The sequence below is a fragment of the Phyllostomus discolor genome, chromosome 15, assembly GCF_004126475.2.
Source record: "Phyllostomus discolor isolate MPI-MPIP mPhyDis1 chromosome 15, mPhyDis1.pri.v3, whole genome shotgun sequence".
NCBI lineage: Eukaryota > Metazoa > Chordata > Mammalia > Chiroptera > Phyllostomidae > Phyllostomus > Phyllostomus discolor.
Window position 1 is genome coordinate 11916126 of NC_040917.2, and position 27879 is coordinate 11944004.

At 40.0% G+C, this 27879-nt stretch overlaps 1 protein-coding gene across 12 annotated transcripts in view; it reads right to left on the minus strand.

The window, feature by feature from the left end:
- Positions 1-2688: 2688 nt before the first annotated feature.
- Positions 2689-27879, minus strand: part of CEP170 (centrosomal protein 170) — a 99870-nt gene continuing 74679 nt past the window's right edge. For 5 of the 12 annotated variants that reach the window (XM_036016147.1, XM_028531100.2, XM_036016151.1 and 2 more), the window contains 7 exons: positions 21234-21468; positions 14019-14196; positions 11704-11874; positions 9427-9515; positions 7355-7448; positions 6537-6588; positions 2689-5032 (listed from right to left, as the gene is read on the minus strand). In XM_036016147.1, the coding sequence (XP_035872040.1) occupies positions 4743-5032; positions 6537-6588; positions 7355-7448; positions 9427-9515; positions 11704-11874; positions 14019-14196; positions 21234-21468 (1109 nt within the window). In that variant the 3' untranslated portion in view covers positions 2689-4742. The remainder of the gene's footprint in view (positions 5033-6536; positions 6589-7354; positions 7449-9426; positions 9516-11703; positions 11875-14018; positions 14197-21233; positions 21469-27879) is intronic. The other 7 variants (XM_036016145.1, XM_036016150.1, XM_036016149.1 and 4 more) reach the window with 5 other exon arrangements.

A 27879-nucleotide genomic window follows, 5' to 3' on the forward strand; every position in this document is an offset into this window, starting at 1 on the left:
TTGCCCAATATCGTCTCTTGTGTGATTGAAACAAAGAGTAGATACGCGGGTTTTAATTTTTCACCACTCAGGAGATTGCCATTTTTGCACCGTCCACTTGTGGACAAAACCTGTGTCCTGCCTCACCTCCCCTTGGTTCACCCCTCGCTCCAGCCATCGCTGCAGCAACCAGTTTTGAGCAGGTGCAACCTGGCGCCACGTCCCATCTGCTGGAGCGTCTCTCTTCCTGCGGGCACCACCGCGTGAGGCGCCCGCAGGGACCAGCCCAGCACTCACACCATTACCACCTGAATGTGCGGGGGAGTTGATGCCGCAGGGGCAGCCCTCGGAGGATGGGAGGCGGGAACTGGCGAGTAAACGCTCCTCCCCTTCCGGTGCTCAGTCTCCTTGTTCGTTAGGTGGCCCTGGTGGGGGTCAAACCCCCCATTACCCATAAGAGAGATGACCTCAGGATGTGACATTACTAACTTTTCCTCCTTCCTGGGTTCCTTCTCCCTAAATCTCACTCCTGTTTTCTGGGAACACTTCCCATAATTAGAAAATTCTGGAAATCAATGAAGACATATTCCTGAAGAGGAGGCAGGGGATCCCGAGGCCTGGGTGCTGGATATAAGCTCCAGTGTCTACGGTTGCAAGAGCTGAATGGATTTTGCTCTTTTCAGCAATGCTAGTCCAGTTTCTGGAGTTCAGTGCCAGTTCCATGCTTACATTTTAACTCCTTCAAGTGTAAGCAGATTTGGTAAATCACTCTCCTTGTTAGACATGCCATAAATTCAGTATCAATTTGTGATACTGTTTGACATTCTTTAAGTACAAATTAACTTTTTTAAAAAGGGAAGGAAATATATCTTAAAACATTTTTTAAAACTTGAAACAATTCAGGCATACAAAAAAAAGCACAGGAAATAAATTTAATGGCATATCAGCAAGATGAGGCAGCTATTAGTACTTTATCTTATTTGTTTTGAGTGCATTATTTCAGTACTATAATTCTATTTTATTTATAATACTATAAACAGAAATACTATTTTTTAATAAAGAAAATATTTCAGCACAGCTAAAGCCTCACCCAATGTCCACTTCCTTCCTCTCCCCTCCATCTGCAGGGATAACGCAATTCAGAAAATAGTACCATCATTCTCACACACCTGGGAGTTCTGTACAAACACACTCCCATCAACAATATGTTAGTTCCCTGCATTCTCACTCTCGTTACTGTTGGGAAGTCTAGTTGCAGTTCTTGGTAAAAGCAAACAAACGAGCAACCAATCTTTCTTCTCTCTCGGAGTATTTCTTAAGATTTGCCTCTTTGATTTTGGTGCCCTACAGTTTCAGGACAGTGTAACAATACAACCAGGTGTTTAAGGAAAAGGTATGGGGCCTGAGACTCATTGTGATTCATAAAGCTGAGGATCCACGTCTAAACTCACTTCTGGAAAAAGAGCCTGTTTCCTCCTCATACTTCGCCTCTTTCCCAAGCCAGGTTCCCCTCCCTGAGGTGGCTCAGGGGGCCAGCCGGGTTCTGACTCAGCGCGTGGCCCCTGGGGTCGGGCACGGGCACCCCTCCTGCGCTCTGCCTTGGAGAACGAGGTAGCAGGAAGTGGTGGGCAGCGCTGTCCTCAAACCTGGGTAAACGTGTACGTGTGCGATCCAAACAGAGACACTGTGGGGCGAAGGGGGGACTGTTAACTAAGTGCCAGGACCGTTTGAGGGGAACTGATCTGGGCTCAAACCCTGGCTCTGCTTGGGCCGGCTGCACGCGTTTGGTTGTTAGGTCCTGGCCTGCTGGCCTCCAATGTGAAGTCCCCGGAAACGGCCACAGTGCTCCGTGGGCCCGAAGTTTGCCAGCCACTCCAGGTCTTCACGGAGCTCATGGTCTAGACCACGGGTCAGGACCTGGCTGTAATTTCCACCCCTGACATCCTTCTGTGTGTTCAAGGGCCAGTCTGGGAACTTGCGCTGGCGTGGCATCTACCTAACGGTGATCACACGTTCCAACCTCGTCCTCAGCGAGCCCACCTGCCTTCCCCAGCACCGTGGCGCACCGCTTCGCCCACGCCCGTAACTATAGCGACGCCCATCGATACTGGTGATGAGCACTAGCAAAATGTGCCGCAACTTCTGAGAGGTCGCCAGAGACACGGAGGCAGCCCAGCAGCGGCCGTGAGCTATTTTTATTAGGAAATATGAAATACTCCCAGGTCTGATGGGTCAAACATTGCGTCCCTCCAGAAGAGGGGATACTGGATACGGATGTCGGTTTCCCCATCTAAGCCACGGGCTCGGATACTCTCTGATTCCAGTTCTTCTTCTGACGTTTGTATTTGCTTCCAAAACTGGGCAGGCACAGCACTTCCCACGCAGGCCACTGGCCACTCTGGAGCTGCGGCAGGCGCAACGGAAACAGCTGTGGACCCCGCTCTGGGATAACAGCATGGAAACCATGGATGTTCCAGTCTGATGTGGTGGCCGGGGTCCAGTCTGGGAGCGTCTGCTTTAGAAATGTTGGAAGAAGACAGGGCCACCTGCACCTCCTCTTACCTCGTGGCTCTTCTCCCACATTAATCAGAGCTGAGGCCTCTTTCCTTTGCTAGGCTTTGAGAAAATGGCGTCTAAATGGCAATTTGTCAAAGTGATGAAGTGTTAGCGATCCAGATGGTAGAAGAAAGAAAATGTGCAATCACTGTATAAAGTTCCAGAAACACTTTATTTAAAAATGGAGTTGTAAATGCATAACAAAATAACATAAGTAATAAATGTAACAAAAATAAATAAGGAGAATAATGTATTCATTAAAAAATAAAAATAACATAGTAAAAGGCCAAATGTTTAAACAAACCTGTGTAAACACTTAAACAATAATGTAAGGAGACAGATGCTAATGTGTTCCTAATCAACTCCTTACCTTCTCCCTCCCCGGGGACATAATCAGTACCCAAACATTCAATAAAAGAAGGGACAATTGATTATGTTGTTTCATTGTTTCTTCAAATGGACTGACCCTGTTTTAAAGTTTCATTTATTTCTTCAAAGCATTTGTGTCTTTCCATTCATGTTCTTTAAAACGTTTTTTCAGTCTTCCTTTATTAGAACGGGGTATTTAGCTTCACCAGGAAAATAGTTCATTTACCCTTTTGAAAAAAAACTTTAAAGAAAAACATGAGATCCATCACACAACAGACTTCTGTTTTTACATCTCTACAAAAGGGTATTTTTTGCTGTTCTTTTTGCATCTTTATTAACTGGCCCAACAGTACAGGATTTTTATAAAATCCTGTAAAGTTCTGCAGTGTATAGTTAGTTTCTTAACACAAATGTAGCACAGGATTATTGCTGATACATTATGGACCATTTCATTAATTTGCAAAGGTTGCGGTTTTAACCTTTATAAACTGATGGCGTCAAGGGAAAACTCCAAGTCTACTAATAACATTTAACTGAATTAAGATTCACCCAAATTATAGTGTTCTGGAAACACGAAGGTACTTGCTTTCTTTGAAAACTTATCCAAATGCGACCTTACTGGAAAGAGAAGAAAACAGGTTTACAGAAGACATTTGTCACTGGCTTTCCGTTCAGTGACACAGGCCCTTTGTCGCTGTCGTCTCGCAGAGTCCTTATAAACGAGGAAGAAAGACGGAGACGGAATTCACTAGTGGGTCCTACAGGGAAACACACAGAAGCAATTCACTCTGCCTGGGAGTGAGACTACCGACTAAGCTTACGACTACTGGTTCTCCAAGTGTCCTAACACAGAAAATTTTAACTTCATGATCGTTTCGGGGAATTTTTTTTTTCAACCGTCACATAGAAACTCGGTAACACGGGACCAATATACATGTTCTTAGCTTTAAAAATAGACTCCACCTACACTATCTGTCCAGTTTAATCTCTCTAGTTATCATTGGCCCTAAAGCGAGAGAGAAAAATCTTACTTCCGTAAAAAAAAATGTTTAAAAAGTGCCAAATTCATCTTTTTTGAAAGTGGAGTAAAACGCTGTAGGGTTAAAATGAATACAGTATTATCAGTCTCCTATGTACAAAAAAGGGCGGTTAGTCCTTACTGATCTACAGATACGCCCGCCTACCACTCCCAGCAAATCTTAGTGCAAACATAATAGTTCATCTCCGGAAACCCCAAGACAATTTACGTAGCAACAAAATTATATAAATCACATGTATGTTGGAAAATTTTAGAACATAAGAATGACTTTTTTTAAAAGGTCAGTTTGACTGTGGAGAGTTATAGATCACTGTATCCAATGGCGATGAGTACTAATATAAATCCTATTACTGAGAAGTAAATATAAGTGTTTAACAAATCTGTACAGGTGAAGGGAAAGTCCGTTTCGGGGAGCAGCTTGGCACGGAGACACAGGGGCCAGAAATGCTGGGCATTTAGCTTGCCTGGAGGTCACAGCACGGCTTTAAAAAAACAGAAACAAAAATCTGTGCAGGGAAAGGATGTCATTATATTCAATTTGGAAACCATAAACCACAAAAGGTGAAATTGCCACGATCTGCTTTTTCCTACGTGTGCACCAAGTGGGTATCTAAGTGGCTGGAAGGGATGACTATGATACCACGTTAGAGGGGGGAAAATAAATAAATAAAATTAAAAAGCCAGAGATAACAAGATTGTACTTGACCAAGCTGTCTTGTTTTGTGCAAGTCGACACCACGCTGCTGCCAGTATTCCCGGTCATTCCACAGGTCGTTCCTTCCTAACAGCCCCCAGAAAGTCACTCGGGGACGGCGAGGTCCTCCTCCTCCCCGTCGGGGTTGAACCTGTTGAAATGGATGCTGAAGTCGGCCTCGGACTCCGCGTTCTCAAACTCGGCTGAGCCCGAGACGGTGGCGGGGTGAAGGGCCCGAGCTTCCGGCGGGCAGAGGGCGGGCGCCTGGCCCGGGCTGCCGTGGTTGTTCACGGGGCTGGACTTCTGCTTCGGGGGCGACGGCAGCAGGGCACTGGGGAACCCCATGCTGTTCAGGGCCTCCAGGGTGCCATCCGGGTCGATCATGGCGTTGATCACTGGCGGAGGGAGAAGGGGGAGGGGAAAGACAACCGTCAATGCGGTGAGGTTTGGAGCGGGACACCGCTATGCTTGGATAATATTTTGACTACTGATGCTTGCATATGATGCTTAATTTTGGCTAATCCTTTCTATACTGTTTAAACCCCACTTCAGTGATTTGGGGGCTGATCTATAGAGTTCACAGACCTGAGCGCTTTCTCTGGTGCCCTGAGAGGCTCACTCGGGCATTTCAGAGCCTGTTGGAAGACTGGCATTTGGAGATGTGGAATTCAGAAAAAATCTTTTTAAAATTCGCTTTCCTTTTTTTAAGGGGGATGACTGAAAATACCGGTTATAATTTTAGTCCAGACTCCTGGCGGTATTAACCACTCTGGAAACTGGGGACGGGTTGCTACTGATGGGTTTTGGAGTAACCTGAAGGCTTGGGAAACTGAACAATGTGGGCCCACTCTGAGTGCCACCAATGTCATGCTGTCATTTGTCCTGGTGACAGTGCCAGCACATTGGCCACGTGCAAGTGTGCATGTGTGTGCCGCTGAGCCCTGAGGATCCCCCGGCAGCCCCAGCCAGCCAAATGGACCTTGCTACCTCCATGGGAAGGGCTAGTTAAAACCAGTGATTTTCAACTTGGCCTTGGGTAGAGAGGGGTTTTGGGAGAAGGAAGCACCGACAGACTTAGGAATCACCTGAGAGGTCCTCTAGATGTACCCCCATTCTACCAGCTAACAGAGCCACTTTTACTCATGGGGTTCATCCAAACGCTCAGGGGTGTTGAGGCTGAATAAAGATTGAAAATCACCTAGGTAGGGCTCACATATCATGTCTATGATAATTCAAGCAACAAAAACTGAATAGAATTAGCAGTTCATTCTAGAATTAGCTGTGGTACCGCTGGGGACCACTGGGGACCTCTGGGTCCAGGCCTACACAGGCCCTGATGTGTGACTGAGATCGGACACAGCCGACACAAGGTCCCTGTCCAAGGAGGCGGCTAACCGAGCCTCTCTTCTCGCTTTCTCCTCTGTTCCCCATGGTCAGAGTGATGCACTCATTTCTTGTTTACCCAACCGTCATTGCTTGTGTTCCCAGTTCACCTGGGTTCCACCACCAGTACAATTTAAGAACCGCCAGGCCAAAGACAGAACGCTAACTCTCGATAAGCATTTTCAGTTGCACACACATATTTTAGTACATTATTTTACATGTTTCTCACATATTAGTATCTGTATATTTAATAGGTAATACATATAAGACTATAAATTAGTTTATAACATCTAACAGTATGCCCAAGATTTCCCTTTGCTGTCTTTTAAATTATTTATATTGGGCTTTAAACTTTCTTTTTATGAGTAATTTGGATAATCACAACTCTATAATTTTATCTATGTCATTATATTTAATCAAGTAACGTTCTAATGATAAGAATCCTCTAAGAAATACCACTCACTACGCACTGCTCTAAACTGTCAGCTCTCTCCACTGAATCAACAGCAGACTCACCTTGCAGCTGGTTCTCAACTCTCTTCAGCTCCTGCAAGATGGAGGAGATCTCCTGTGGGGGAAGCAACGACAAAAATGACCTGACTTCACGAAAAACATCTTTATTTGATAGGCAGTGATTCTCAGACTCATCTTATTTGGGATACTTAACATCCTCTACATGGCACCACATTTATAGCAATAAGATATGAAATGATTAGGAGATCCAGTGAACAAGATGCCAATTTTAAAATCTTTCAATTAATGTTAAAATAAAATTACTTTTTTCCATGAGACAATGATAGAAGATGGAGAGTTCAACATGATACTACAATTAAGAAGAAGTTTTGAAAAACTTATATTGATCCACACTACAACAACTTTGCAGATGTGCCTAAGGATTCGATGTTCTTTGGAAAAATGTGTAAGCTTCCAGCCTCAGTTTTCAGGATGATTCTCTGATCAATGAAAATCTATGCCAATTTTGAGGTGAAAACAAGCAATTTATTAAGCAAATGGAAACGACTCATGTCAACTTATATTTGAGTTTGGCTCTTATTTCAAAAATGCCTGCTTCGAATGTACAATTATTATAAGAACACAAGTGCACGATAATAACAAGAAACAAAAGGTTCCTCCTTCATATTCTTGTAACTTCAAAGCAATCAGTATTTTAAACTCCTGCAAAAGACTGTTTAAGGCATAAAATTCCCCAATATTGCATTCATATGTTCCTTTAAAAATGTAAATCAACAAACAGCTCAAAAATAAGCATATCAATCCCTTAAAATAAAACGTCGCTACTAAGATATTTTACTAGTCAAGGAAAATTACCATACCATGCTTGAGGTTTTCACAATAGGAACTTCACTTTCAGTTCTTAATTTGCTTTCTATTTCATCCCAATTCCGATCTTTATCTTTAAATAATATTCTACAAATCAAAAAACAGAAGCATTTTAATTTAGAAATCTATCACATTTTTAATAATACAAAAACAAGGTATCTTTTCAAAGCTAAACAACGATGAAGAAACCACTAAAACATGAATAATTGCAAATAAAATCCTGAGCCAGTATCACCAACAAACTCCTTTATGTGAGAGATCTGTATTAAAAAGTAACTGAGTGGTTGTGAATATGTACATACGCTCTTGTGTATTTATCTCATTCTTTATTAAAAACCAAATGTAAAACAAATGTAGATGATGCTATAACCCCCCAAATTTTATCTGATATTTGTAATTAACCACCAGTTATAATGAAAACAAAACTTTGCTCAGACAGAACATATGCAGCATAAACATAAGATGAAATTAAGATTAAAACAGGTTGAATTAGATATGAATAATTGTGTCTCTCAAGATTTCTTTATATAGGAAAAGGGATCTTACCGATGAGTGAAGTGTGAACATTATTTTAAAGGTTAAAAACTGGAGTGCTTACTGTGTTTTTCTTTAAAAATGTTAATTCATATTAGTATACTGCACATCATTACTAACTGCTAGGAATGAAGACGCTATCCTTTTGATAAAAACAATCACAATAAAGATAATTATCCTTATGTTAGAAATTAAATTCAAATATGTTAACTTATAAAGTACCCCACATTTTGATTTGTTATTCAAACATTGCCCCACTACTTGGGAATCTGAGACGTGACTCAGCAGTTTTACAAAGATGTAAATGCCAGGCATCCTTTTGTTTTTGTTTTAAGTTTCTTTATTGAGCCTGGAAATCTAATTTCCTGCCTTATGTAAACATCAACACTGCACAAGTAAATTACTTACTTGTATTTCTTTAAGGATCAATATGCCAGGTTCAACTTATTAAAAAACAAGAAATTCATGAATATCAAATCAGGTGTAAAATATCTATGATTACTCATAACCACGCTTAAAAAGGCAATAATGGGTTTGGAATCCGATATAAGAACATTCTGATCTACTGTTGAATCTTTTTAAATTTATTTTTTTAGAGAGAGGGGGAAAAAGGGAGAAAGAGGGAGAGAAACACTAACGGGTTGCCTCTTGCACGCTTCCAAGTGGAGGTGTGGCCTGCAACCCAGGCATGTGCCCTGACTAGGAATCGAACTGGCAACCTTTCAGTTTGCTATACGACACCCAACCCACTGAGCCACACCAGCAGGGCTACTGTTGAATTTTCTAAACCCCCCAAATAAACATCCTTGCCAGACACCTAAGGGCTGTTATCCTTAAGACTATTATATTACAGCATAAGTAAATTATTACGTGTGTTGTAAGAGTCCTAACAGCACTAGGATTGGTGGGAAGTAAGAAAACAATGACTATTTCATGGACCAACTCTGAACTACAATGGTCTTGTACTAAACAGGAAGTCTGTGATTAGCCACACAGTGCTGAAAATACAGTGAATTTTGCCAGAAAATGGTTACTGGGAAAAATGTTTGTGCTTCAAATTGTTGAACTACACATATTTTGCATAAAGCCCCTTTCCATATGTTTTCTGACTCTTTAAAGAGTACGCAAACTGTCCCCTTCACTGATGAAGAAGATCAAACTGGAATAAAGTTTGAGGTCTTACAAAAGAAGCCCCAAAAGTCTGTTAACTTAAAATACCAGTATAACATGGAAGAGAAATTGTTTCTGGTTATTAATTAAGTTAACCTAAGTGACTACAGCTGTTCACTTGCAATGATAAGGTATGTGATTCTCTGGGACATTTATTTCTCTGTTTGTCCCCTTCATGCTGCCTCACTGGCCTGCGGCTCTCACTTCTCTCTGAAAAGGGAGGAACGTGGTCGAGGTAGAAGCAGGACTCGGTGCCACTGACTTCCCTGGTTCCCTGGAGCTGTGGCGGCAGCAGGCTCGAGAATGGGGAACAGGCGGCGGTTAGTAACACAAGCAGGGAGGCTGGCGGGACAAACAGCACCTGATCTTCCCGGCGGTTTTGTCTATGGACTGGCGAATCTTCCTGGAGAACTGGAAGACGGACGACAGCAGCAGATTGTCTCCCATGACCTGCGGCAGCCAAAGAAACAGCGGACATTAGAGTATCACCTCTGCCTTGTGCTGTCACCGGGACACCAGTCACGGCTCACTGTTCTCGGGGGCTTTTAGTATGGACGCCAGTTTTAATAAAAGATCAGTGAAGAACACAATTCCTGTATAACTACACTGACAAAGAAATACCAGCAAACAAACTCCTTTTTATTAAGTAACTTGTGAAGTTTCCATGCTGTCTCTGTCATATCACTTCCAAACATCCCTCCATGTTGTCCTACCATCCATTGCTATCAAGATCCTGTTCTCTCACGCCTCCAGTGAAATCACCCTTAACAGGGACAGCGGAACTAACTTAGAATACTAAATTTGCTAGGTATTCTTTCATCAAACAACATCAATAGAAAGATGCAGAAGATTACAGTCCTTGTTCCCCAGGGCAGAGCCTAATGGGATAGACATATTTTTAAAATTTACTCAGGATACAAGTTTTTATGATGATGGTCGGCACCTCCCCAGCTGAAGCTCACGAGCAAGACCAGAGGTCAGCACGCTTGTGTGAAAGGCCAGAGTGACACACACAGGCCAGTGGTGTCGGTCACAACAACTCAGCTCTCACTGTGGCGTGAAAGCAGCTCCAGGGTCTGCACAAGCAAGTGGGCTGGAGTAAAACCTGGCAGACCGGGTGGCAGGCTGGATTTGGCCTGCGGGCTGCACTCTGTCAGGGGCTAACCCATGGGAGGCACAGCTAGTGCAGAACGCTGCAGAAACGACTAAGCTTAGGGCTCAAGGGTGGGTTCCCAAATTTGAGACTGTCAGAACTGCATCTGGACACTGGAACACAATCCAGAAAATAACACACGGCTTTGTTAAAGCTTTAAAGGCCAGTGCGGGGAGATCACGGCAATACGCAGGGGATACTACTGCTCTATACGAATGGAGGTAAGCACTAAATCTGTGATTCGGCGCTGCAGGCATTCTAACGAGAGGGAGTTCTGGCACAGGGGATAAATGCGGAGGGCATCATGGGAAGTAGTCCTGAGCATGACAGAGATTTGAATTTAGGGGGATAAAAAAGTCATTCAGAATGTGAAAAGCGACACACGAGGTGCTGAAAGGCTACATAAGCACACTGGTATTTTGTGAGTCTTGAGGGATCACGTAAAAAGTGTGGAAGAGATGTATTAATTAGGATGAAGGGAGAAAGGGCAAGGTGGACTAAGGACAGATTATAACAGAAAAGGCTATCTCTCTTTTCCACCCCCATAAAGTGCAGTTCGGTGTTACAATATATTAAAGATTTTGTGATATTAATCTTGAGATCACTATCAATCTAGCTGTTTCCATTCTCTTTAAAAATATAAACTGCCACACAGTTTAATTACATTTAGAGGAATTGATCTTCCTGGACCTCAGGACAGAATGACCATATAGATAAGATTAGGAGAAGGGTCCTTTTCGAATCATTATCAGGCCAGGCCAGAGAGAGGGTGCAATAAAGCCATTGAATTTCCTGCAGCTGCACCTGAGGCGCTGGATAGCCACACTCTTCCATCAGGTACATTTCTGCTACTCGGTCCTATTGAAAACCTGGGTATTTATGCATGCTGACTTTCAGCTCCTGTTCCTTAAGTCCGGGATACACAATGCCCGCCTAGGAGCACACCCTTCTGCCGACTGCCCCTTCCGGTCTCCTCCTTCTACCGGCCCCTCCACTGGCACCGGCGCCGCCTCTGCGCATCACTCCTCAGTTACCTCATGTGTTGGTTCATGTTTTGGTTTTTTCTCCCAGATTTTTCTATCGGGTTGTTTTGTTTTTCTAAATGTTTGGTAAGCGTTCTTCATATCTTCTGGATCTTTGTTAATATACCTTTGTTAGCTGTATGTTTCACAATAGTCCTTTATATACTCAAACTTATCAATCTTTTAAAGTGAGAACATTTTCTGTCTTTTAAAAAATCAATGCCTACTGGAATGTTGAAAGCTATTTAGAATCTTTTTTTCTACCAGTTTGAAAGTGTTGTTTTCACCTGTTAGAGACCAGATTCATCTGGAGTTCATAATTTGCACAGGAGGTGGTGTCAAGATGCAATTCCATTCTACCCCGAGATGAGCCCCGGCCCTGTTTATCCAACAGCTTCCCCCCTCCCCACAGGGGGGACACCCCGCCCCTGCCAGGGGTTAACACTGGCTGTGGCTCACTCACTTCATCTCTGCTCCAGGTCCTCCGCCTTGTAATGGTCAGGTGATCGGGCGGCTCCGTTGGCTGGGGCCTTGAGTCACCAGATCGACAGTTGTTTCCTTCCGGTGTTTTAGAATTAACCAGTGGGGGGATCTTGCGGAAGTTGAGACTTTCATCAAAAACACGATCAACCAACTAGTAGGACAAGAGCAAACAAACCCTTATGAGAATGACTTGAAAAAGCACAGGTATTGGCATTATAATTTTTTATGATTAAACAAAAGTTATTTCATTCTCAAGTAGTAAGAGAAGCATGATATCTTCAATAAACCAATTACTCTTTCTTTTTATAAGTATTTCAAAGGTGTCTGTTTTATAGAATAGATGTTCATCTACATAGATTTTATTTTCAAAATCCAAAATAGATAGGTATTAGAAATTTGATTCTTTTGTAGATGAGATTTCCCCCAAATGAAAACAGGCGGTAAGATTGAAAACTGGCCATGTAGATGGACAAGGAGATCATTTTACTCACATTGCCTTACCAGAGGAAAATAACCTTTTTTTTTAGTTTCCTATCTTGTTTTTTCCTTTTTTTTTCTCACCAAATCCTGGTGACAAATTTCTTCACAGATACATAAATTGCAAATTCCAATTAAGCTTACAAAAGGAAAAAACTTGAAATCCACAAAATAAGCATTTTGGTCTTAATCAGATAAACTTCTGACAATGCTACAGCAACTACATGTTCCAACAAAAAGGATATACTGCCACCTACAGTGCAAATTATGCACATACACTACAAAGTAACTAAGGTTTACTGAAGAAGGAATAAACCCTAGAATGATATTCAGAAATAAAATAAAAAAAAAGTCTCTTCAATGAGATGTTTGGATGATTTTACTGGGTCTGAGTGAATATATAATCATGTTAGATAAAATTTAGTTAGCTGAGAAAATATTAGCTTTATCGTTGTAAATGTACCGGAGGAACCGTGTATGTCTTGCCACCAAGATCCTTTTGTTTTTCACCAACAAGGATGACTTTACATACATTTACAATTGATCAGTGTGGTAACAAAACTACACAGATGGATGAAGCATCATTCACCAAATTAGACAACCACATAAAGGGTGGAAAAACCAAAAAAAAAAAAAAAAAAACAACAAAAACAACAACAAAACCACGACCATTCAAGAATTAGATTATAAAAGGCACATGCATGACAAAAAGCAACCAAAGATAGTATTAGCATAGTTTACCAGAATTAAGTTTGTCAAAAAGGCTAGCCATTTTTGGTTACTATTGAGAACTTTATTTTCTAAAGTAAGGAAGTGGAATCATCAGTATTAGAGGCTGGCAATTTTTTTTTTCTGCAAAGGGCCAGAGAATAAATATTTTCGGCTTTGCGGCCGACCAGTCTCTGTGCAACACTGTTATTTGATGCTGTAGCCCCAAACAGCCAGAAGATAAGTAAACAAACGAGTGTGGCTTTGTTCTGACAAACCTTCACTCTTTCAAATGCCAGTCAGTAGAGCCAACTCAACCAGGGTACCATCAATTTTGTGTCACATGTTAAAGGTGCCTCCTGGAGCAATGGTAGGTGACGGCTGCCCCTACAGTTGGAGAGCAGGAGCCCTGGCTTTGGAAGGACAAGGGTCCTTCTGCTAACTTACATCCTGCAGAGTTTACAAGGATGTTTCAAGACTGAGTATATACAGAGGTGGGCAGACGGAGGTTTACGGTTGTTCCCGTGGAAAATAATACAATAACTGATAAATGATAATACAAGAATAAACCGTTTTGCACACATGACTATAAAGCTGCTTTTGCCCAACCCCTGTATTTGTGTATGTATACATACATTTCGATTTTCAAAGTATGCTTGTGTGTCCGTGTGTTTGTGAGTGCGTGTATATGCATCAACAGAATGCTTAAAGTACGAACACTGTAGAATTTTTCTTTCTTTGCTATGAGAGCTATCTCCTAGTTCACTAGCTTTGAAAATACCTTTCAAAATGAGGTATTTCATGGCCAAACTTTATAGAAGATTTATATAATAACTTTATCAGATTTGCTTTTCACATACCATTTATGCTCACATTTTCAGTAAAACTATGCACCAATAATTAGCAAAGTACTTCTTTGAAATAATATCACAACTTCCTGTTAACAGCAGATCCAGTGTTAGCCTTGGCTAGTGGTGTTACCAAACATGAGAGAGATCTGTGAAAGCAAAGACGGAAAATGCAGAGCTTCGTGCACACGGGGAGGGAGGATGTGAGTAAAAGAAATTAAGCGAGAAGCTAAAAGCAAAAGAAATAAAGAAAAGAAAGAACCTTATGCATCGCTCCATGAGGGTCTCCTACCTCTTCTCTAGTGTCTATGGCAGAGCCAGGGGTGGTAGCAGCAGTGCTTACTGTGGTGCTGGGGGCGGTGCCCGAGGACGTCACCGAGTCTATCTCTCCCGCTACGTCGTTGATTTCCCGAGCAATGAGAGCGAGATCTTGGCTGATCCTGGCAAGTTTTAGAAAAGCAGGTTAAGCCCTTTTAAATAACAGCTCTAGAAACCACCAGCTATGCATGTTTCGTCTCCAAAGATGTGTACCCCAGACCTAAGACTTAGAGGACTTCTCTAACTGATTACAAATCAGGACACATTCTCAGAGAAGCCGAGTGGCCTGCTCGTGACCACACAACTTGAGGTTGTAGCTGCCTGTGTGGAAGGTGGCCACCGCGGGACCGGACCCCAGGCGTAGAGCTCATTTCCGTAAAGCCACCCACACGTGTTATCAGCCGCAAGGGATGAAGAACTAAATGATCATCAAAAGAAGAAATGTTTCCTTTACTGCTACATTTTTAAGAGGGCGGGAACTTACAAAATCTACCACTGATACGAATGTTTTTCTCAAAAAAGTTCCAGTTCAAGGAGACTTGGAAGTTTTCTAAGTTACGCGGCCGCTGCACGTGAACTCCATTTTGGCCGTTTCCACAGGGAAGGTTTGAGAGAGACAGAACATTCTGAAAGTACACGTGAAAGCTCCTTGCAACTTTAAAAGTCCAAAGTAGCATTTTTTTAACTTATGCAAAATGTGAGCTTGAAACACTTACAAAGAATGCAGTAATTGCATAAAAATTTAACTATAAATTGAAAACAAGAGGCTAAGTTGAGGGTTGTGGCCCAACAGAAGCCATCTGTGGCCAGTGCCTTTTTAATTTACAGGTACACGGTTTTATTGGTCCCTTATTATGCATCAGGCACTGTGCTAGGCACTAAGAGGTAACGAAGCAGATAGGGTCCCTGTCCTAAGAAGGTTAGAAAAACGTAATGAGCACATTATAGTAAAACATGATGTAGTCAAAACCATTATATTATAATATAATGAGCACCATTAAAAAGCCTCATATTCATCAACTCATTTAATTCCCACAACCACCTGTAAGAGAGGTACTGATCTTGTTTGACAGATGAGGAAAGTGAGGCTAAGCGGAGGTTATGTGACCATTTTTGGGTGAAGATCACAAGTAGTAAGTGATCTAACCAGATCTTATGTCATGCTACATCTGGCATTACCATTCTATATGTAATTTTTAAAAATTGGTTAACCACTGATACAATTCTTTTGAAAAAGGGTTTAATGTGTTTCCTTCGATAATATATTCAGATCTTGCAATTTCCTGAAATGAAAGAAGTAGGATCAGAACAGAATAACCAGGCTCAATGAGATAAAAAATAATCATCAGCTTCTCCAAAAACCCATTTATTCTTTAAAGGTTTTTTATGCACATACATGTACAATGAAACTTCTGACATTTGTACAAAGTAGTATGAATTAATTAGAAAAAACACAGACCACGGCAATCCCAACATGTCATGTAGTAAAACTGTATTAAAATGAACAACTCAGTGTATATACAACACAATATTGTTCAGTTAAGAGACACCAAAAAGCCTTTTAATTTGCAGGTATGCTGTGTGTTCACCAGCTGTTTCTTTGTGTGGCCGTTCCTAATTTAAAGTTGACTTAATAATATAGGCCATTAAATGAATTTAAATCCACGCTGCTTAAAAATCGCAACATCTACTGAAACCAGTATTAGTAAAAGGCAAGTTATATTAAAAATACAATTTATTAATATCTTCCAGTAGAAATAGCAGATTCATAGTCCAATATAGGGCATGAAGCTTTTCCTAAGGTTGTTAAATCTAAGCTCACAAATCAATTGTGTGATGCTTTCCTCACATCTCTTGTATCTGTGCTCTTTAAACTCCATGTTTATAATGTCGGTTCTTATTCTCAGTCTCCACAGCATCGAATCTGGTAGAGGAGGACATTCTAAACTGACACATTTTGTTTGGAGCTTTGCAATCCATCTGCTTCATCTGCAATACTAACAAAACTCAAGCCTTCGATTTTGGAAAACTAATAAACAAATTTTCACATTTCATTTCCTTTTTAGAAAATGTGAACAGGACAACAGTCCCAAAGGAAGGAAATACAGTTAAAGGTTAAGGTCTACAACATCAGTGCTAATTCCTCATCTTCCTCAGTGTCAGAACCCATGATCCAATTTCAAAAGTTTGGGTAGAAATAAATGTGCATTACTTGTAAAAAGGTGGGATAATATGAGGAAGTTTGGGATTTTCTTACATAAAGGATCTCAGTAATACCACTCTCTTGTTTAAATGAATTAAAAGTCATTTTTTCACCAAAGGGTTAAGTACAGGAGTGAAAATATATTAAAACAGGTTTTGGGTGTACTGGAAGTTTAAAAGAAATACTGAAAATCAGAGTCCTTGTGAAATATATACCTTATTAAACATGCAATATTTACTAGTGTGATCTAAAAATGGAAATCAGATTTTATTGATTTAAATTGCCAACAACAAAAACACTCTTTTAGGTTTTAAATGAACTATAAAGGGGTAAAGTCTGCTTTATCTTTTTAATAGCATATGAACTTTCAAAAGTTTTTATATCTAAGTAGAATTCGAAAGGATACACCTACAAACCATTACGATGTGGTTACCCTTGCTATTACCGGAAGAAAGGGACGGAGGAGCTATGAATGAAGTTCACTAGCTTTAGAGTCCTCCCACTGAAGCTAATGACGACAAATCAAACAGCTTGTTGCTTTCTTTCACAGTGGATGAGAGATCATAACTGCAACTTCAATTACTTAGCTTTTAACTAATAATTTAGTCTAGTTTTAAAAGAACAAGTGATAAAATATAAAATCAGTTTAACAAGAAACATTCAAGGACCATTCCTAAAAAGTGTGTTGAACCTGACACTATTATGAAAAAATCAAGCTCTCAATGGTTAATCTTTAACTCTAAGTGCAGTCTATAGGGAAGGTTCACAAAAACGTTTCCTACCAATAACATCTTTCTCTACTCTTGGAGGAAGCTGTCAGTTATATTTATTACATGGGGGTGGCATTCTGACCCAATACTGCAAAACCTTAATGAAAGAATTATGGCAAACCACATCTCCTGTGGACCTTCAGTGAAAGTGTGAGGAACTGGGACGAACAGGTAATATGAGCCACAAAAGGCTGGCTCAGGGTGGGAGAATAATGAGCTGAAATTGGAGACTTCTCTTGGGCAGCCAGAGCAATTTAATGAGTGGCTCAAGACAAGAAATGAATTACTGGAATTTGCTTCTGGCCACCAAAAGAGGTATTTAATTATAAAGAAAGAGGTACTTCCCACTGTCAATGAAACAAACTCCAAATGCTAGCTTAGCACCACAGAGAAGCTATATTTGGTGAAATGTGGAAAGAGCCGTAAAACTAGGCTCATAAATATGCTTATAAATACTTATATGCATATAAATATATATATAGAACAAGTCATAAATAAAAAGGTAATGGTAAAAGGATAGCTTTGAAGGTCTCAGCACACAGCTGGCCATCAATAAATGTTTCTTAATTGAATGAGAAAAATTTCATTAAAAATACTAAGCACCATTCCATTTCCACCAGAGACACAGCGCCTGCCAGTTAAAAGAAGATGGCCTGAAGTCACCCGATGGGACAGTGCTGTCCTCACTCAGGGAGCAGTATTTGAGACAGTGCAAATACACACAGAGAAGTAGCATAAGGTGCCCTCGGGCCAGGGACTATGATGAAAGCAGAGTGCAGTACTGGGAATTGTTGCAAAACTGAACAATCTGAACGGTAACTATCCTTTGAACTTGAAATCACATGCACAACACTCCTTAGCTGGCATTCACAGTCTCCCGCTATCAGTCTGGCTTGGCGCTGTCTTCAGCCTGGTCTTCCCTTCACTGTACTCCTTCACATCTTACACCTGAGCAAAGCTTCATACTTTTTTAAACCTCTCCTGTCACTCTGCCTTCTATCAGGTCCTTTCACACCTTCACTTTCTTCCTTTGACTGTGAACTTCCTTTGACTTGGATCCACGTCCAAGTCACCTTCACGGCCCACTCAGGCTAAAGCCTCTGCCATGCTCAGAGGAGTTGGTTAAGACTTCTTTGTAGAGTGTGTGGGAACTATGTACACATGCAGGCACACCTCACTTTATTGCACTTTGATTTATTGTGCTTCACAGATGTTGTGTTTTTTTATAAATTGAGGGCAAGACCCTCCACCAGCAAAAGTTTACATGTACTCTATTGTGCCACTTGCTTTACTGCGGTGGTCTGAAGCTGCCTCGCAATGTCTCCAAGGTATGTCTGTACATAATATATATAAAAAGTATATATATGTATATATATGTAAATATGATCCAAAACAGAACTTCAGAGGTATATAAAGCAAAATGTTATGACCTTTGCAAATAATATCCAGTCCAGAGTAGGCTAAAACATGACATCACCTTCATCATTTAATTCTCTTATGTAATATAGCCATAATAAACTTGTTGCTAAGGCTCAAAATAAGATATTCTGTTAATAAGATATTAATTCAAACTTCTCCTAAAATGATGTAATGTTACAGTGGTATGTGCAATAATGACTCTAAAACAATGAAATGTCTTTAAGCACATTCTGATTCAAATGGAAATAGAATCATCTTCTAGTATAATTTTTAGGTTAAATGTATTTTTTAAAGTTTTATTTATTTATTTTTAGACAGAGAGGAAGGGAGGGAGAAAGAGAGGTAGAAAAACATCAATGTGTGGTTGCTTCTCACACGCCCCCTACTGGAGACCTGGCCAGCAACCCAGGCATATGCCTTGACTGGGAATCGAACCAGTGACCCTTTGGTTCATAGGCTAGCACTCAATCCACTGAGCCACACCAGCTAGGACAGGTTAAATGTACTTTTATTTGGTCATCTGTAAAGGTGGTATTATAGCTTTGTTTATTCTAAAATTCATAAAACCAATATATCTATCAAATTTCTACTAGAAGGAAATTTGTATCCATGTTATAATAGAGAAACTAATGCAGGAACTACCAAAACCATATTATCAGAGGTACCCAGAAAAAGTTTCTTTTTTTAATGGAAAACCAAATATAGTATTTTGCTTATACACTTTATATTCCAAATGGACCCTGTTTTTGTGCTTTAAGTTTACATGCAGGTAAATAATTACTATGTAGAGATGGACAAAGCGCTGGTTAAGTGATATAGCCCTAAATTCTAAACAACAAGAATATTGCCAAAGCACAAAACATCTTGGAATAAATTAAAATCACCATTATGATTTCGAAATAAAATATCCTTACTCACTACTTCTCAGTGAGGACTGCCCCCAGAATGGGGGTAACCTGTTCAGGGAAATCAAACTACTTCTCCCATTCCATTCAGTCTGTGACTCAGAGCTATTTCAAAATAAACCTTCTTCGGTTAGGCAACCTGACCAGTGTCCTAGAGGAACACTAAGGAACACTAAATATCAACCTAAACTTTATTTCCTTCCATGCTTTCTCTCCTTCCTATCCATCTGGGGGTTTTTTGTTGGTTTTTTTTTTTTTTGATTCTTAAAAAGTAAAAATAAAAACTTCTCTGGCTTTGAGATATATGGCAGAAAAATGTATCTCGAAAAATTAAAATCTCAAAGGCAAGTTTTGTTAATACTGTACTACTGACAAGCTGCAGGGAGAAGGCATACAATCAAGCATTCAAGGTTAATGCGCTTGGCCTTAGAGCCCCGCTCTAGAAAATAAAACACACACAGACAATAGTAATAAAAGGCACATAATACCACAGTGGGACCAAGGGAAAATACACTGTTCCTGTTCCTTTTCCTCTCTTCTGTTTGGGGGCAAGGATGTGGGTTTGGCCAAGAAAGTGTTCAGTCATTCTAGTTGGTGTCGAGAACTTGAGAGAGGCAGCCTCCTAAGACATACACCCTTGGTCCCTGAGGTAGAACTTGAACTTGAGCGGTGGGCCATCTCCCCCATAAAGGACAAACGGAGGAGACAGGAGCAAGGCCTGCTGTTGCCAGCTATGTTCACAGGAATAAAAAAGGTGTCAATGGCCTCTCAGTATAGGCATTTTGTGGGCCCAGAATCCCGGCCCTTTCTCTGACTAGAATGGGGTTTCCATGCTTCAACAGTTATTCTCACGGGAATGCTATTTATATGGTAAAATAACAATGGTTAAGCAGCACCGTGGGATTAGAAGGGCAGTTCTCTGAGATTTACAAGCAATTAAGGAATTATAAGTAAACTATCATTGAAGACAAAAACTCTAAATATTATATTAAAATAAGTCAAACCCCCCAATTCACAGGAGTGAACAGAGAAAGAAAAAAAAAGATAAAGAACATTATATTGTTAGTCTGTTGGGGTTTTTCAAAGCATCTGTGGACTAATATAGAATTCTTTAATAATGTTGCCAAATGTAAGACTTCATAATTTTAGCATATATATGGTGAGAACGTTTAGGTAACATATGGTCTACTGCAATAAAAGTTAATGTCTCACAAGCTTTAAAGAAGTTTTATTTTAACCACTATAGCATGTTTGATTACAGCCTCTGTCAACGTTCAACCACAATCAGTTATCGGTTAAAAATCACACCTGCAGCATGGATTTTACTTTTTATTATATAACCTAAAGGTTATAATAAAGACATTTATTGAACACCGAAAATAAACATATTTTGATTTAATTATTACCAGGCTGAACTAAACAATAAACTCATAAAAGTGTGAGGAAAAACCCGCCCACTCTAACTCTCCAGAGAACATTAACAACATACCTCTAACAAGGACACTGTTACCTCTTTGACAGGTGAAACTAAAAAAGAAGTTAGCTACATAATTCTTAAGTATGTAGAGCTGATACTAACTCCCTTTGAAAAGTTATATTAACTCATTTGCATCTCTGCTAGAAATAAAAATGTCGTAAAAATAAATTAATTCCACAATTCTGTTAGTAGCACTGGCACTGGAAAATCTGAAAAAATAATGGATGGAAAGTAATATTTACATCCGACAAAACTAAGTTAGTTCAGTTACCGGTGGATTTCATCTCTTGGACCATTCATCCCAATCAGGTACAAGCTCAATTTGTTATCAAGCTGAAATGTTGGCAAAAAAGTTTAACTCTCAAAGACAACCCACCAAACCAACCTGGCTATCTCCTCTCGGTGCGCAGTCCAGTCGCGGATGTAGTCTTCCTGCTCTTTGATCCGGTGCTTGAACGAAGAACTCGTAGGCATTGCTGACCCAGAGCTCTGCAACCGAGTGGTTTTCAGGGCTGGAGAAGTACGTAGACGGGTATGTTTAGGGGAATTACGGTTTGATCCAAATTCATCTTCTGAGGTGGAAGCATAATCAGTAGGAAAGCGCCTCCATCTTGAATTTACTAAATTAGTTTAATTATTAAAAAAAGAATTATTATGTTGTCTTTTAAAGGAGATAAAGTAAAAAAAAGCATGATTTCAAAAACACCATGAGCGCACACACAACACGATTTTCAATAACTGACATACACATACCTCACAAAAACCATAAGTCTACTACTCCTTAAAGATAGAAACATTACGGTTGGGTGAATCAGAAACGATGAATAATTAACGATCATTGAAAGTAGATCATTTTCTGCAGTATGGTGAATAAACATTTAGATGAAAAATTCACTAATGGGCAACAGGTAAGCAAGCTCAGGTACTACTTAATTGCAAGTATTTCTCATTTGAGTGACGATATGGATTTTTAAAAAAGGACGGCAACAATAACAACAACACCAACAAAAAATTAAGGGAAAAGATTTCTTCATGCCACATGGACTTTCAACATGGAGATGGTAAAAACCCTCTTTTCCCCACATACAAATGTGCATAATTCCTGCTGTGGAAATTATGGCAGAAAAAAAACAACACATTACCTCGGCCATTCGACATCCTGTTATGCTATGATTGGAAAAAATCTTTTTACACGGCAAAAACACGACAACGCATCTTCAGTACAACTCTGCTGCTTCGACACAGAGCATACAGTGAGAATAGACAATGGCATAAAAACCACGAGGAGCAAAACTGTACAAGCTGTTCTCACAACCACTGACACCGAGGCACAGGGATCACATTGGAAAACTCAGCAGACAGGTTAATGCAGACACGTCACTACTGCTGTTACTTTAAGAACCGGCCATAATTTGTGAAGCTTAAATAGAGGTTAAGAAACGAGGAGGTAATGGTGCTTCTACGGTGAACTCCACAAGGGCAGGAACCATGTCTGTTTAACCCACTACTAATGTGTTGCTCTAGAGCTAAGCAGAGTGCCTGGTTAGCAAGTGTTTAGTGTTTTTGAATAAATGAGTTAATTCCTGGATAGTGACCATTTGCTTTTCTTGAATTAGGAAACATCTAATCAAAAGCATGAGATGTCTTTGGTGGTTAAAAGTAATAAAACCTTAGCACCTGCTGTAAGTTCTAACTGCTGTTAATACAAGGAACGTTTTTCTGTTTCTCTTCAAACTCACCCCAGGCTGCGTAGGCCGGTGAGGTCTAGAATGCCTTCATGTTATTCCCCTAGAACTTTACACCCTTCCTGTCTTTTCCTCCACAACTACATTTTTGCATGGGGCTCTGTAAGGTTGCATTGGCTCTCGGATAAAAATTGGCATCTCAGCTGCTCTCCGATAAAACAGAGAAATCTGTAATCAGGAATCCACCATAAATCAGAGTCTACCCAGTTGTCCTGATTCACGGTCCTAGCTGAAGCTCCTGAAGAACTAGATTCATGGGTATAAGAGCATAAAGATATGCAGAAACTTCATGGTTTTCTATAGAAGTGTCTGCAAACACATGTACAGAACTCTGGGTAATTACAGAGTTGTATTTTGAAGGGGGGATTAAATATTTCTTATTCCAACACTGTATCATTAACATAAATAATACTTTAACCTTGGGCATAATTTACTCATTTCTAGATATTTAAAATCACCCATTAATTGAACTGACCCTGAGAGCTTGAAAACAATGTTAGAAAAAGTTTAGGAACAAGAGCAAAGAGGTTTTAGAAAAAGGTCAGAAATATGGCAAACCAATGATAACATGGCAAATCAGAAATACGGCAAAACAAATTTGTACTTTTCAATACAGGCATTTCATCTAATGTTTATTTTGGCACTTGAGAATATGATTCATTAAAGGAAATGCATAAATAAGAAAAAAGATCTTTTGTTAGATTAGATTTCCCAATTTTTGATTTGGAAACGATGGTAACCACGCCTGTTACTGAAAACTCTTTGGAGAGAGAACAACACCAATAACCAAGAGCTGTAATGAACTGCAGAAGTTATGAGACCACAAGCAGGTATGATGGGACTGAGGTGGGCGGGTCAGTGGTAACGTGGAAAGAACAGCCACGTCAGCCGACACAGTCCTGAGTGGCAGCGGACAGAGCAGCAGAAGGAGAGACGGACAGCCAAGGGCTACTAGTGTGGGTTAAATGTCACATGACAATGTATAAGTAAAGCCTCATGAGAATTTTAATAGTCTTTTTGAGTCCCAAGATCGGAAAATTGTAGAGAAATTTCAGAGAAAAAAAGTAAAAGAAAAACTGTCTTTTCCAAAGACATTTGTAAACTTTCCAGGTATTTTTTTAGATCTACCCAATGAGCCAGTAAGAATAGTGATAGCTTCTAATAATATCTTTAAAAGGAAGAGCAACCAAAAGAATAAAACATTTAAAAAACTGAAAGGTAACATTTCTAAGTTTGTTCCCTTACAATTTAGGGCAGAGGGGAAGATAAAGTAGGGTGTAGCGGAGAGACAGAAGTATGGATACTCTCCCAGCAACTAAGGGTCAGCTTTGCTGCAGGAAGCCGCGTCATGCACCGTGTGCTCGGCAGCAAAGCTCAGGGGACCTCTGGACACCACCTGGCCTGAGTAATAACAGCACAGAGAGGGGTCAGACGAGTGAAAGTGACTCCGGACAACAAGGGGCTGGGACAGAGACTTGAATGCCACGACCTCTCATGAGTTATTTCTCCAAAACCTTCTTTTAATACATTTTGCTGTCTTAATCTTTGCTCCCAAGCAATAGCAGCGATCCATTTTATCTAAAGAAAATCCCAAAGCCTACTTATTTCACAGAATTTCAGAACAGAATGACCGTAGGTATTAAATAGGCCAAAATCTTCAAATTATGGAGAAGAAACACACCCAAAGAGGTCTTGCTTTGTGTAACTCAAAGTTTAAGGCAGGTCTACTGACTCCCAGAGTTCAAATCCCATTCCTTACTATTCCAGTCGCTTTACAAGTAAATGTCAGAAAATTTCATTTTTTTTTTACATTTCCAGTCAGACTATTTTTTTAAAGGCATCCTCAATTTCTCATAGAACGGTAGGTTTTCTGATTTCTACCTGTGCTAAAGAAAAATGTTACTTCTTCTTCTTGAATTTTATTCTGCTTAGGTAAAATTACCCAGGGAATTAAATTTAATTTATATCATTAGGCTTATTTGATATGCCAGCACTACTAAAGGCATTTGAGATAAATCATTACATTGAAAATACGCATTGAGGTGTCTGAAAGGCTGATCTCTGAGAGGCTCCTTGGTTGCTGTGATGCTGACTAGCACATACAAACAATGAGAGAATGTTCCAAGATGGGCTGAATTACTTTCATAGCTGACCTGAAATTTTGATCAGTTATATTAATTATCAACTTATTTGGGTTATAAAATGATGCAACACTCCCTCTCGTGGAAGTAATGACATATATGCATTATAAAAACATATCATGAAGTCTAGAGAATTAAAAAAGGGAAAAGGGGTTATTAGGATCATTTATCTGTGAATGCTCCGTTTTCTTTTACTGTCACCAAAACTTTGTTGACTTTAAAACGCATCCACATTTACAGATGTAACAGAAGCATTCAGACAACAAACACTGCATCTTCATATTTTATATAAGAATATTTTTCTGGGAATTTAAACCACAAACACGTTTACATACATATTTATGAGCATGTAGCAGTAACATCCTTTGAGGAAAAGAATCCCTGACAATGTTCTCATAATGGTCTTTGACCACCCAAATGAAGAAATAAATTAAGCCATGCATGCCCATCATTTAATTTCTACCCTCTATGACGTTTGAGGACTAGAATAAAAAAGGGAAAGCAAGCAGTCTAAAAAAATTCTAAGGATGTTAACATGATGTTTTTATTTTCTAGAACGTGCACTTAAAACATAATGAAAACCAACTATTTTATTTTGATAATTCAGGGTACTTAGTTTCAAATATATCTTATTAAAATAGACCTGAATATTTCTATATACCTTGATGTTAAAGGTCATTGAAGAACTTTAGGGGGAAAAACTATTTAAATTAAATGTAAATTACATCAGAAATAAAGAAATATTAAAGGACCTTTACTCTTACTTTTGCTAAACCAGATATTCCCATTCTATTTTTGTCATATACATTTCTTTGAAAAATATTTTTTGGCATAACCTAAAATATAAAATTTGAGTTATTACAGAGTGATTTTGCATATGCTAATATGGGCAACATCACACAGGTTCTAGATTCAGATATTTCAAAGATCTATAAAGTTTGTAGTATGCATAGCAGCACTGATCAATATGGTTTCACATTCTTTTAAATCATATTTCGGAAGCTAAGAATTTTATTTTCCTTTCCTATTCAAGATATTATGATTATCTTTAATAGAAATATCATAATATCAGAGACACCTCAATTAACGATATCAAAAAAGTATGTTTTTTGTTTTTTTATACTACCTACCCCATGTAGCTATATTTTAATATGTTACCATGGACTGAAATATCCTGGCCACTGTTTTCCTAGATAAAATATCATAAATGGGCATCTTGAGAGATTCTGGATATACAATCCTGGGTCACACTGTGGCTTTAGGCTCATCAGGAGGAACGTGAACTTGTAAGTCATCGGAATGACAAATGTTACAGTGAATGACCCCAAGACCCGTATATTGCATACTGGCCTTAGATACACTCCTGGTGATAATCCAGCAGAGCCTAGCAGTCCCCTGGCAGCCTGCGTGCAAGCGGACGGAGACTGTTTTTCAGGGCTACACTAGATGTGGCAAAAGAAGCGAAAGGCTAGCAATTAAAAGCCCTGGATTCTCATCCCCTCCCTCCCACACTGTATGACGAGGGCGGGGGATTTCTCCTCGGGCTTACCTATTAGCTATCTAAACCGAATGACCCTTTTAGCTGTTCAATTCCATGATTTTAATTATTTAATATACTGCTATTATATATGTAGTAGGCCAAAATTATGTGCCTCGATCTGCCCTAAAGAATTTCAGTAACTAACTAATTCAAGGCACTTTTTGAACACAGAAAATTGCATGTTTATCAAGTTCCATAGTCAAAGAAGCCAACACTAAAACTTATCCTTAAAGACATGTATATAATATGACATCTTATAGCCACTTCTTAGACTTGCAGAAGCAATCACACTTGGTTTGCACTGCAAATAAGCACCTGAAGTTAAACACTGAGGAATGACACCACGTCACGCAGGTGTTAAGAGCTTGACAACCAGGACGGAAGGAAGAGTTGTTCCAAGCAACTTGATAACATACAGCGTGTGTTACAGCCTGTGTTAAGCCTGCAGAACACTTACACATTTTTATGACCTGAGAGATGAGGTGACGTAACACACAATGTGACAGAGAAATTTCATCAGCGCACACACCAGAGCAAGAACAAAGGAAACGTGAAGAGGCAGGGCCATAAGGAGCAATGGAATAACGCTGAGTCAGCATAAACCGAGAGACAGTAGCAGTTAGTTTGAAAATACTTGGCAATGAGTCTAGGAACCGCCTACCAAAGCTTGAGGCGTAGAAACAAGAGGATGGGGGTAATAAGGGAGATGCACCTATTGTTTTTGGAATCATGCTCGTAAGTAATGACTCCACACACTCCCATCACAGGTACTGCCGCCACCACCGCACCCCCCGACCCGGACAGAGATGGAATGGGAACAGAGTGGGGGAACCAGCAGCGGAGACAGAAGAGGAGGGATAAAAACGGGAAAAGTGACACATGCAAAGCACTGTTAGTTTGGGGTCTTGTAGGCTATATTGTGGCAGGTGTCAAAATAAAAAGGTAAGACCACATACCGACTTTCCCTGCATTCTAACTCAGGGCTTAGGGTTCACTGAGATGCCTGCTGGCTGAGGATAATAAACATCCAAGTTTGCAACAGCTGGTTTCCCCGCACCCAGTGTTCGGCCACACCCCTGCAGGAGGCTGATTATGAGGTAATGAGGCCGTGTCTCCTGGACACACACAAATGTCTGTCTCTGGACCAAAGGGGTCATATGCGTGTTCATGGGCCTCAGCTCTCAATATGAAGTATGTAAACAGACACATATGCCAGAGGCAGTTAAAATCTGGTGGGGGATACGTTGTTTTTGTAAAGACTACAAGTAATGACAGCTAACGACTATACTTGAATGATGTAACAGTGCTTTATGAGCTGAAGCTCCTAACCTGTTAACTTCTATAGCCCAGTTTGACACATGGGCTAAGTGACTGCCCCACGAATCCATCTTCTTCCACTGAAATAAATCAGGGGTCAGTTTCACTTGCCCCACCCACCAACAGATCTAACTTTTAAAGGTGTATAAGACAAGACTGCATACCGAGGTAAGGTGTATAAGACATATCAAAAATAAATAGGTAAAAAGGGTAAAACATTGATAATTTCATTTAACTCTGTTCGGAGTAATAAAAGGTACACTGCTTTTCTTCAGATCCATAAGGGCT